Below are 12,654 nucleotides of genomic sequence, written 5' to 3' on the forward strand. Positions count from 1 at the left end.
TTATTCCTAACTGCTCACACTTGAAAGTTTATGGAGGCTTGAGACATTAACATTTGCAAGGTTTTAAAGAACGTTTTTGCCTTTAAATTGCCTTTCAAATTTTAGGTTTCACTGCCTCAAGGTTCTCAAGGAATTGCCCATCAGACTTATCAACAGCCTGTTATGTTCCCTAATCAGTCTAATCAAGGATCTATGCCTACAGCAGGAATGCCAGTTTACTATAGCATCATTCCACCTGGCCAACAAAATAATTTAAGGTGAGTATAAATAAAAAGCCTAATCTTATAGCTCTTCATTGTTTATCAGGATTGTGGTCTGTTGCTAATTTTAAAGTAGTCTAAGGGGCGTTACCTGAGATCATTCTCTAATCTAGAATAGAAAAACTACGATACAATCTATTTATCTAGCATATCTTTTAACAAAATCAGTATAAGCAAGGCATTCCATATGTAAACCAATGGAGAATCAAGTTTTCTCTCATGTGCCTGAAAGTAGTAGGCCAGTCTCCTTTTACTCACCCAAGTGGAATCAATAGTTGGCCATAGATCTTAGAGTTAAGAGCGTTTACATGTTAATATTTAAGGTTTTTGTAAGAGTCTGGGGAGAATGTATTTCCTGTATATAACTTCAAGAGCAAAATATCTTGCTGGAATCTTTCAGGCTCTGGGGAGCTCCTTTTTCATCAGTAAGAGGAGAGAGGCATATGAGAAGCAAATGATAGTAGGTCTATATTAAAGCAAGTCGTGAAGTATTCCATTAGCTACTTAACTTGAAAGAACAGAAACTTCTCTGATAAGCCTAATGTGTTAAAAAAAAAAAAATAGTCTTCCTTTGAGTTGGGTACTTTTAGTCTGCTGTTCAGAGTGGATTACAGTCTTTCATTTATTCTCATGACATTTCTGTAAGGTTGCCAGAGTAGCCTTGGTGCTCTTTTTAATAAGGGGTCTGAGGGTAGAATTGCTGATAAGAGGTTGTCACCCGGTTATGGTTACAGATGGTATTTAGGGGTGAAGAAGGGATTGCAGTACTTGCTTCATTGAATCTGCTTGGGAAAATGGGGACTTGACTCTCATTTTATTTGTTGTCATAAACACACATACATACACACTTGAGGAACTCACATATTTCCTCCTCTCTGTGGATGCCACAAATTGAAAAGGCCCAGGCTTTATAAACAAGTTGGTTGAAATCTCACAGGCAACTTTGGAGTTTTATACAATGATGAGCCACAGCTCTTTTGTGGTAGAGCTGCTGCACAGTGAAAATTTAAAAAAAAATTTTTTTGGCCTCACTGCGCAGCACGCAGCATCTTAGTTCCCTGACCAGGGATTGAACCTGCGTCCCCTGCAATGGAAGCACGGAGTCTTAACCATTGGACTGCTAGGGAAGTCCTGAAAATAGAAATTTATACTGTGTTAAAATTTCCCATTATTTTTTAAAGCCTTCCAGGTGATTCTTCTGGCAATGAGAGTTGAGACTCACTGACCTATGCTAACTAGCCCTTTTTTTCATCTGTACACTTCAGCTATGCACAAGTCGCCATAACCCAGTAATATTTTACACATTTGCAAGAAAGTCATAATATCTGTCATTGTAAAATTTCATCCAAGACCCAGTGTCCTAAGGTAAAACTGTGTCGATTACTCCATACCAACAAGTATAATAAATCTCAGTTTGTTCAGAGGAGGAAACTATATCTTAAACTCTAAGCTATAGGGTCCTGATCCAAACACTCATGATTTTACTAAAACATTACCAGATTAGAAGATTTCTATAAGAACACTAAGTGAGCCTTTGTTCTGAAAAATGTCTTCCTTAGCTTGAGTTGCTTAGCATTCCATTTTCTTGTGGCGGCTCCTTATGCAGAAAAGTGGAATTTGAATTACCTTTACTTTCAGCTCAACCAATCAGTTATCACTGAGGCAGTTTTGTGTTTGGATTGGATTGTGTTGTTATGTGTACTATGAGGATTTAGCATAGCCTGATACAAATCATGTGTCTTGTCACTTTCAGCAAGCCATGTACCGGTCAGAGAAACTAGTTTTACAACAAATCATGGTATTTCTGTCAGTCTATGATGTGGAGAAAAAACTAATTTCATTCCTACAGTCTGCAAAAATGGGCAGGCTACTTGGATAATACTTGCAAAATGCTCCCATTTGGGGTTTTTTTCCTCCTGTATTACCATTTATTTTCCCATTTTTATCTTGAAACTCAAAAGGAGAATATACTTTTGTCTTTGATGTGCAATCTCAAAGGGCTAGCATACAGAGAGGGGAACTTGAAGAGACTGTAACCTTTATTTTTCAGAACTCCAAAAAAAAGGCTTCACAGAATCTTTATGAAATAATGAAAAAGAAAACCTACTTTTAAGTCTTTTTCCCTTTTCCATCTGCATAGTTGGTTTTTCCTCATTTTGTAAACTAGTATTCCTCTAGTGTCCCCTTTGTCCTACTTCTGGAACTGTCTTGGATTCATTTAATTTCTCCTAAACTTCTAGTTTTGCATTTTGGTTTTTTGTTTGCCTCAGCCATCCTTTGAAATAATTGTCAATGACAAAGTCTCAATCTGAACCACATCTTTTAGTGAAATTATACTTCTGTTGTTATTAAAAGGGGAGTTGTTAACACTTAGCCTAGAGAAATAAAATGTAATAAAGTTACTTCTGGTGCTAAAACATTGCCTTTTCAGAATGTTTATTTTCTCTTCATTGGATATAACAGCTTTTATTTATCAGCAAAATTAATTAGTAAATTAAGTTATATGGACAAAAATAATGTTAAATAGGAAGGGAAGAGGATGCTTATAGCTATTACATTTCTTAACTCACCAAAAATGAGTGATACTAGTAAATTTTTAATATAAAATTATTATTATTTTTTTTTTGGCTGCATTAGGTCTTTCTTGCTGCGCGTGGGCTTTCTCCAGTTGCAGTGAGCAGGGGCTACTCTTTGTGGAGGTGCGCGAGCTTCTCATTGCGGTGGCTTCTCTTGTTGCAGAGCACGGGCTCTAGGCACATGGGCTTCAGTAGTTGTGGCATGCAGGCTCAGTAGTTGTGGCACACGGGCTTAGTTGCTCCACGGCATGTGAGATCTTCCCAGATGAGGGCTCGAACCCGTGTCCCCTGCATTGGCAGGCGGATTCTTAACCACTGCACCACCAGGGAAGTGTCTATTTTAGACTAATAATTTTTAAGTAGATACCTTTAAAGAATAAGGAAGAGAGGTGATATTTCATGCAAAAATCTTTTCATTTTTCAGTCTCTCTCAGTGAGTTTCTATTGGGAAAAGTAATTCTCCTACATCTACATTTTGTCCGTTAAAAGAGTGTTTTCTCTATTTAACTTGTTTGGGTCTTCCTGATTATACATACAATACATAGTCATTGTAGAAAATTTGAAAATATAAAAAATTCCAGGGCTTCCCTGGTGGCTCAGTGGTTGAGAATCTGCCTGCCGATGCAGGGGACACGGGTTCGAGCCCTGGTCTGGGAAGATCCCACATGCCGCGGAGCGACTAGGCCCGTGAGCCACAATTGCTGAGCCTGCGCATCTGGAGCCTGTGCTCTGCAAGGAGAGGCTGCGATAGTGAGAGGCCCGCACACTGCGATGAAGAGTGGCCCCCGCTCGCTGTAACTAGAGAAAGCCCTCGCACAGAAACGAAGACCCAACACAGCCATAAATAAATAAATAAATAAAATTTAAAAAAAAAAAAAAAAAATCCAAAATGTAAAAAAGGGTGAAAAAGCAAATCAGCTACAACCTCACCACTCAGAGATAATCACTGTTAAATTTTGGTGTCTTCATTCAAGTCATTTTTCAGTGTACACATAATATGTGAACTTTGTTAGGAATCATATATTCTAAACATTATATTTCTATATTTTTAATTACATTGTTCATAAGCTCTGGTTTAAAAGTTAAACCAGGGACTTCCCTGGTGGCGCAGTGGTTAAGAATCCACCTGCCAAGGCAGGGGACACGGGTTCAAGCCCTGGTCCGAGAAGATCCCACATGCTGCGGAGCATCTGAGCCCGTGCGCCACAACTACTGAAGCCTGCGTGCCTAGAGCCCGTGTTCCGCAACAAGAGAAGCCACCGCAATGAGAAGCCCATGCACCGCAAAAAAGTGTAGCACCCGCTCACCACAGCTAGAGAAAGCCCACGCACAGCAGTGAAGACCCAACGCAGCCAAAAATAAATAAATAAATAATTTGTAATGAATAAATAAGTAAGCCAGCGCCACAATGTGGCCAAAATAACAAATAAAGAACCCTAAGAAGGAAATTACAAGTTTTGCAGTTCATGAAGTCTTACAGATAAAAGGTCAAGAAGAGTATTTATTCAAAAATAGGTAGTACTTTTTTGAAAGACAGAAGGGAAAGAACTTATGTAAGGAGAAATTCAGTTAGTTTTTTTTTAACATAAGGAAAAAGGAGTACATCTCTTAATCTTCCCACCCACTTTTGAATCATTCATTAGATTTTTACAGCTTTCTTCCTCAAGTAAATTTTAAGCTTTTCCAAATTGTTTCTCAAAATCCATCCTGACTTTCTTCACAGCCCAGGAATTTGAATGGCTTGCCATTTTATTTGTTATTTCTTCAGGCCATAGGTAACCTAGATAACAAGCGATCCCCTGAGATACTCCAAGTTTAGGAAGCAGAAAAGGTTTGTGTTGGAAGTGCCCCTCTGGCATATTCTATTTATTTTATTTTTTGAATAATTTCTGTTCCTTGAGAGTGTGTTTTACACTGCTGTGTAAAACAACTCCTGTGTTTTACTTATCAGTGTTGGGGACAATATCAGACATGTTGATGAAAGGATCTTAAAAACCTACATCCTCTTGATTTCCATTTCCAGCCATGATAGAGTAATAGAAACCAAATTTATCTTCCTACCTTAACTTTAAAACTAGAGACAAATACATGAAACAACAGTTTGCATTAGGCAGTGAGGGATAGTAAACCCTGAGAGAGGGAAAACAAACAAGTGAGTCTTACGATTGCCCCAGCTTCCTACCTGGGGAGAGTTTCCTAGCCACATCTCAGGGAGGAGGAACCCAAGCAAGACCCTCTGTCTAAGTTAAGGAGATGGAATTAGGGGTCCAAGGAAGCCAAGGTGGCTTAGAGTTTGCAGGGCAGAATACTGAAGAGAAGAGGGTTACAAAGAGGTTGCTCTGGAGATCTAAGTGGGACCCTTTTGAGTCTTAGTTGATTGCTGACTGGTGCAAAAACTCCCCAAGGCCAGGAAAAGAACCACTCAAAAGGAACAGGCAGAACAATCCCTGGAGCTCACACAAGGACAGGAACAGTTTAAATTCCTACCAGCCAGTATGTCAAAACCTCATAACACATGAGGCATTGAGTAGAGGACTTAAAAGAATACTGTCTCAGTAGTGGAGGACAATTAGCCTTAGATTAAAAGCTGCTCTGGTCCTGCCCTAAACAAGCAGGACCCAAAAGGATTAAATTGTCTCCAGATAACTGTGGCTCAGAACAAAGCTCAGAAATATTATTAAAAAATACAAGGGGGACTTCCCTGCTGGCGCAGTGGTTAAGAACCCACCTGCCAATGCAGGGAACACAGGTCCAGTCCCTGGTCCCAGAAGAGCCCACATGCCACAGAACAACTAAGCCCGTGCGCCACAACTACTGAGCTTGTGCTCTAGAGCCCGTGAGCCACAACTACTGAGCCCGCACGCCACGACTACTGAAGCCTGTGCACCTAGAGCTTGTGCTCTGCAACAAGAGAAGCCACCGCAATGAGAAGCCCGTGCACTGCAACAAAGAGTAGTCCCCGCTCACCGCAACTAGAGAAAGCCTGCACGCAGCAATGAAGACCCAACACAGCCAAAAAAAAACCAAAAAAAAAACCAAGGATATCCAACAGTCAACAAGGTTAAATTCATAATGCCTGGCATCCAATCAAAAATTATCAAGTATGCAAGGAAGTGAGAAACTAATAAGGCCAATAATGAGGAAAAATCAGTCAATTGAAACTGACTGAAACAATGCCAGTATAAAATTCAGACAGAGGAAAAAAGACTAGGAAATACTGAACAGAGCATCAGTGCTTTTCAGGGGGCCTAATGCATGTGCAATTGGCATCCTCCAAAGAGAGGAAAAGGGTGGACAAAAAAATATTTGAATAGTAATGGCTGAAATGTTTCAAAATTTATGAAAATTATAGACCTGCAGATCCAAAAAGTTCAACAAACTCAGGCAAAAGAAATATGGAGGAAACTTTTCAAAACGTTATAAAGGGAAAATTGTAAAAGTAGCCAGAGAAAAAAAGACACGTTATATATAGAGAAACAAAGATAAGAATTCGATAGACTTCTTGTTAGAAACAATACAAGCCAGAAGACAGTGGCACAACATCTCTCTTTGGAGTTATGAAAGAAAAAACAGAATTCTATACCAGTAGAAATATTTTTCAGAAACAAATATGAAATAAAGACTATTTCAAACATGCAAAAACTGAAACAATCACTAGCTTACCTGCACTGCAAGAAATGTTAAAGGAAGTCTTTCAGAGAGTAAGGAAATTATACCAGATGGAAACTGGCTACACAACAGAATAAAAATGAAAAGTCAAACAATATACTGACTGGGAAATCAAATATCTGAAAAAGTACTTATGTAGAGAGGATATGAAGAATTCTCAAACCTCAGTAATTTAAAAAAAAAAAAAAAAACACCTTCAGAAACAATTTGTTTAAAAAGTTAAACCTACGGGTGGAGCACTGCTATACAACAGTTAGAGGTACATGGTGAGGAAAGGTGTGGAAACTTAGTGATGTTCTTTTCTTAATCCAGATGGAGGTTACATAGTTCTTCATCTTATAATTCTTTAAAATGTATAAAATATTTCTGGGTACTCTTGTTGTATATATATTTCAAACCCCTAAATAGGTAATAAAATCATTAACTATGGGGGAAGACTTTAAGAGGTAAGGGGCAAGAGAATGGGAGGAGAGGAACTGGAGACACTAAATAGAGACAACTTTTGTGAATTGCATCCCTAAAGGGGAGCATTGAATTTCAGTAGTATATGGGAGGGGAAAATGAGGTTAAGAGAGAGTGTGTCCTGCTCTTAATTGAAAAAAGAAGTGTTTGTATGCTGAAATGAAAGACAGCAGAAAGAGGTGTGTTGCTATAGGAGAGAGGGGGTAGAGTTGTAAGGTCCTCAGGGAGGATGAGAGTAAACACTCAAATGGAAGTCGGTTAGCCATAAATAAGATTCAGGATTCGCGTATGGTAAACGGAGGAAAAGCAGAGTGCATGGGCTCAGATGTTAGTGTGTAGATAGGTGTGGTGAAGCGTTTATGAATATACTTTTTTTTTTGTTAATTTTACACTTTATTTATTTATTTATTTTTGGCTGTGTTGGGTCTTCGTTTCTGTGCAAGGGCTTTCTCTAGTTGCGGCAAGCGGGGGCCACTCTTCATCACGGTGCGCGGGCCTCTCACTGTCGCAGCCTCTCTTGTTGCGGAGCACAGGCTCCAGATGCGCAGGCTCAGTAGTTGTGGCTCACGGGCCTAGTTGCTCCACAGCATGTGGGATCTTCCCAGACCAGGGCTCGAACCCGTGTCCCCTGCATTGGCAGGCAGATTCTCAACCACTGCGCCACCAGGGAAGCCCCAAATATACTTTTCTGATTGCTTTATTTTTCTCACTGATTTAGTATTCAAGATATGAAATGCATTATCAAAGAGTAGATGAATGTTTTAAAGTTTGTTTTGATATAAAGATTCAGCACAGTTACATTAAGACAGATTTCAAAAAGAAAGCATCAAGATGTGGGGAAATGTGACAGATGTCTGATAAAAGCTTGTAAACATTTTTATCACTTCTGTATGTTCTAGAATGATAATATTAATGATAATTATTTGTAGAGTTCTAGAATGAACTCTACAAATAATTCATGGAAATAAGTAGTTTACCCACTTGACAAGAACTAATAATAAATTATCCCATGAGAAAACATTCACTCTCCCCAACAATCTTAAGAAATGAGAATTAAGGCAACCTTAACCAAAAAAGGAGGACAAAACAGTTAACACTAAGCAGAGAGACAAACATTGCTGGGTGCTAGGCTATGAAAACTGATTCTATAAATCAGTCTGATATTTAACAAAACATGAAACTGCTGTACTTTTTTATTCTGTAATTCTACCTCTAAAAGGTTTACCACAAATATAATCCACCCCCAAAATTAAAATTGTTCCAAAAACAAGTTTTAAAAAATGTTGTTATTCATAGGAAAATCCAACAAAAATGATCCAAGAGAAATATGGAGTAAACCTTTGAATAGTTTACTTTCATTTTTTTTTTTTTTTTTTTTCTGCTAGGCTGATTAAATTTGGTTTAAATTCTAGTGAAACTTGCTCAGGTTGTCACAGATGGTGAATCAGTCATTGGGACTAATGAGATTCAGAGTGCTTGTTTTTTGTTACCTGCTTCAGTCTCTTTAATTCATTATTAAAGAATTAAATGTGTGATACCCAGACTACTATAGTCCCCAAATGGATTATATCGATTACTTACAGCATCTTCAGGGAACACAGCACATGTCTACTAAGTAATGTTATTAAGTTCAGGAAGTTTGTTTGACTATCACTGGCAGTAAGATGTCAGATGGTTTAAAAAGGCAGAAAACCAAAGCACATCTTGCCAAATATTCATAAATTTTCAATGACATCATCTTTAGCAGTCACTAAAAACTGTAGCACGTGTGAGACTTGCTTTTCAAGTGAACTAATTATTGCTTAAGAAGAATACACTGGGTCCTATTCTCCCATCAAAAAAATAATTTTAAATAACAGTCATAATATTTGCAAAACCATAAAGAGAAGAGGTGAATGATAGCAATGACATTTTTATGTAGGGTTTTGAATACTATTACTTTTCCTAAATCGTCAACCTTTTTGTGGGTGACTTCATATAATATGACTTCTTTGTGTGTACCTTTTATATATGCACCATTTTTATCCATTCTACTATTTCCTTATTTATCTTCTTTGTAAACAGCATTATTGAGATAAAATTCATATACCATACAATTCACCCACTTAAGTGTACTGCTTAATAGTTTTTCGTATATTCACAGATGTGCAGCGACCATCACCACAGTCAATTTTAGAACATTTTTCTCTCCAGAAAAAACAAACAAAAACCCTGAAGTAGAAGCAAACCAAGTGTCCATCAGCAGATAAATGGATAAATTAAATGTGGTGTACACATACAGTGGAATATTATTCAGTCTTTAAAAGGAAGGAAATTCTGTCACATGCTACAACATGGATGAATCTTGAAGACATTATGTTGTGTGAAGTAAGCCAGTCAGAAAAGGACCAATACTGTGTAATTCTACTTATTTGAGTTACCTAGAGTCATCAAATGAATAGAATCAGAAAGTAGAATGGTGGTTGCCAGGGGCTGAGGAAAGGAGGAATGGGGAGTTGCCATTTAATGGGTACACTTTCAGTTATGCAAGATGAAGAGTTCTGGAGATGGATGGTGGTAATGATTGTCAAACAATGTGAATGTGTTTAATGGCAGTGAGCTATATGCTTAAAACAATTAAGTTGGCAAATTGTATGCTATGTGTACTTCATCACAGTTTTTAAAATTTTAATGTGAATATACTGATGAAGGGGAAAAAAAAGGAAACTCCGTACTCTTTAGCTATCACCCTTCAACCCCTCCACCACCACCATCATCTCCTAGCCACTAATCTACTTTCTGTCTCTGTAGTGTTCCCTGTTACGGACATTTCATATCAATGGAATTATGTGTAGTCTTTTGTGACTGGCTGCTTTCACTCAGCATAATGTTTTTAAGGTTCATCCATGTTGTATCATATTACCAGTAGGTTATTCCTTTTTATAGCTGAATAATACTCTGTGGTAGGGATATATCACATTGTGTTTATCCATTTGTTGGTTGATGGACATTTGGGTTGTTTCCACCTTTGACTACTATGAATAGTACTGCTGTAAATGTTAGTTTGTACATTTTTGTGTAGACATCTGTTTTCATTTCTCTTAGGTATATACCTAGGAGTGGAATCACTGGGTCATGTGGTAACTATGTTTAATCATTTGAGGAACTGCCACACTGTTTTCCAAAGCAACTGCAACGTTTTACATTTCCATAAGCAATGCATGAGTGATCTAATTTCTCCACATGCTTCTTTTTTTTTATAAATTATTTATTTTGTTTATTTTTGGCTGCGTTGGGTCTTTGTTGCTGCACGCAGGCTTTCTCTAGTTGTGTCAAGCGAGGGCTACTCTTCATCGCGGTGCACGTGCTTCTCATTGCAGTGGCTTCTCTTGTTGCAGAGCACGGGCTCTAGGTGTGCCGGCTTCGGTAGTTGTGGTGTGCGGGCTCCAGTAGTTGTGGTGTGCAGGCTCAGTAGTTGTGGCGCTCAGGTTCTAAAGCGCAGGCTCAGTAGTTGTGGTGTGTGGGCTTAGTTGCTCCGCAGAATGTGGGATCTTCCCGGGCCAGGGATCAAACCCGTGTCCCCTGCATTGGCAGGTGGATTCTTAACCACTGCGCCACCAGGGAAGTCCTCTCCACATCCTTTAATACTTGTTAATTATCTGACTTTTTTATTATAACCGTTCTAGTAGGTGTGAAGTAATATCTTGTGATTTTGATTTTGATTTTCCTGATGACTAATAATAATGAATATCTTTTCATGTGCTTATTAAGCCATTTGTATATTTTCCTTGGAGAAATGTATATTCAGATCCTTTGCTCAATTTAATTGGGTTGTGTGTCTTTTTATTGTTGAATTGTAAGAGTTCTTCATATATTCTGGTACAGGTCCCTTAACAGATACATAATGTGTAAATATTTTCTCTCTTTCTGTGGGTTGTCTTTTCACTTTCTTGATGCAGTTCTTTCAAGTACAGAAGTTTTTCACTTTGATGAAGTCCATTTTATCATTTTTTCTTTTGTTGCTCATGCTTTTGGTATCATATCAAAGAATTTGTTACCACGTCTGTGATCACAAAGATTTATGTCTATATCTTCTAAGAATGTTATAGTTTTAGGTCTGACATTTAAATCTTTGATCCATTTTTAGTTAATTTTTTATATGGTATGAGACAAGCATCCAACTTCATTGTTTTGCATGTAACTATTTAGTTTTTCCAGTGCTATTTGTTGAAAAGACTGTTCTTTCCCCATTGAATGGTCTTGGCACCCTTATTGAAAATCAGATGATCATAGATGTCTGGGTTTATGTCTGGACTGTCAGTGCTCTTCTACTAATCTGTTTATCCTTTGCCAGTGCCACACTATATTGATGAAGTTTTGAAATCAGGATGTGTGAGTCCTCCAGTTTGGTTCTCTTATCAAGATTGTTTTGGCTATTCTGGGTCCATTGCAGTTCCATATGAATTTTGTAATCAGTTTATCCATTTCTGCAAAGAAGTCAGCTGGGATTCTGATGGAGATTGTGTCGAATCTGTAGATTAATTTGGAGAATTGGCATCTTGACTACGTTAATTCTTCCATTCCATGAACATGGGATGTTTTTCAGTTATTTAGATCTTTAATTTCTTTCAACAATGTTTCTGTAGTTTTTAGAGTTAACTTTTCACTTGTTTTATTAAACTTATTCCTAAGTGTTTTCTTCTTTATGATGATACTATGAATGGAATTACTTTAATTTCATTTTGATTGTTCATTGGAAGTGTATAGAAATGCAGATTATTTTTTGTGTATTGATCCTGTATCCTACAACTTTGTTGAACTCATTTACTAGTTATAATACTTTTTAAATACATTTCTTGGGATTTTCCATATACATGATCTTGTCATCTGTGAAGAAATTGTTTTATTTCTTCCTTTTCAATTTAGGTACCTTTTATTTCATTTTCTTGCCTCATTGCCCTGGCTAGAACCCTTAGTACACTGTTCCATACAAGTAGTGAGAGCTGACATCCTTGTCTTCTTCATGATTGGACAGCATTCAGTCTTCCACCTTAATAAAGATGTTAGTTGTGGGTTTTTCATAGGTACTCTGTATCATGTTGAAAAAAGATAATGTATTACATTAATTGGTTTTCAGATATTAAATGACCCTGGCATTCCTGGGATAAATCACACTTGGTCAGATTTTAGCATTTATATTCATAAGAGATACTGGTCTGTTGTTGTCTTGTGGTGCCTTTGTCTGGTTTTAGTACTAGGGTAATACAAAATGAGTTGGGAAGTGTTCTTTTCTGTTTTGGAAGAGTTTACGAAGAATTACTGTTAGTTCTTTAAATGTTCAGTAGAATTCAGTGATGAAACCTTCTATGCAGGGGCGTGTGTGTGTGTGTAAGTTGTTTTATGATTACTTCTTCAATCTCTTCATTTGTTATAGATCCATTCTGATTATCTGTTTCTACTTGAGTTTGTTTCAGCAGTTGGTATATTTCTGGGAATTTGATCTATTTTCTTGGTATACAATTTTTCATACTATTTTATTATCCTTTTTATTTCTATAGTCTAGTAATCTCCCCTCTTCATTTCTGATTCTGGTAATTTGAGTTTTCTCTCTTTTTTTCTTGGTCAATTTAACAAAAAGTTGTCAATTTTGTTGATCTTTTCAGTGAACCAGCTTTTGGTTTTTATTGATTTTCCTCTTGTTTTTCTGT

At 37.4% G+C, this 12,654-nt stretch overlaps 1 protein-coding gene across 17 annotated transcripts in view; it reads left to right on the forward strand.

The window, feature by feature from the left end:
• The window catches only part of R3HDM1 (R3H domain containing 1), a 119,842-nt gene that overhangs the window by 83,500 nt on the left and 23,688 nt on the right, over positions 1–12,654 (forward strand). For all 17 annotated transcript variants that reach the window (XM_082465788.1, XM_082465797.1, XM_082465801.1 and 14 more), the window contains one exon: positions 106–257. In XM_082465788.1, coding sequence (XP_082321914.1) covers positions 106–257 — 152 coding nt within the window. The remainder of the gene's footprint in view (positions 1–105; positions 258–12,654) is intronic.

The sequence above is a fragment of the Balaenoptera physalus genome (genome assembly GCF_965194825.1).
Source record: "Balaenoptera physalus genome assembly, chromosome: 6".
Lineage (NCBI taxonomy): Eukaryota > Metazoa > Chordata > Mammalia > Artiodactyla > Balaenopteridae > Balaenoptera > Balaenoptera physalus.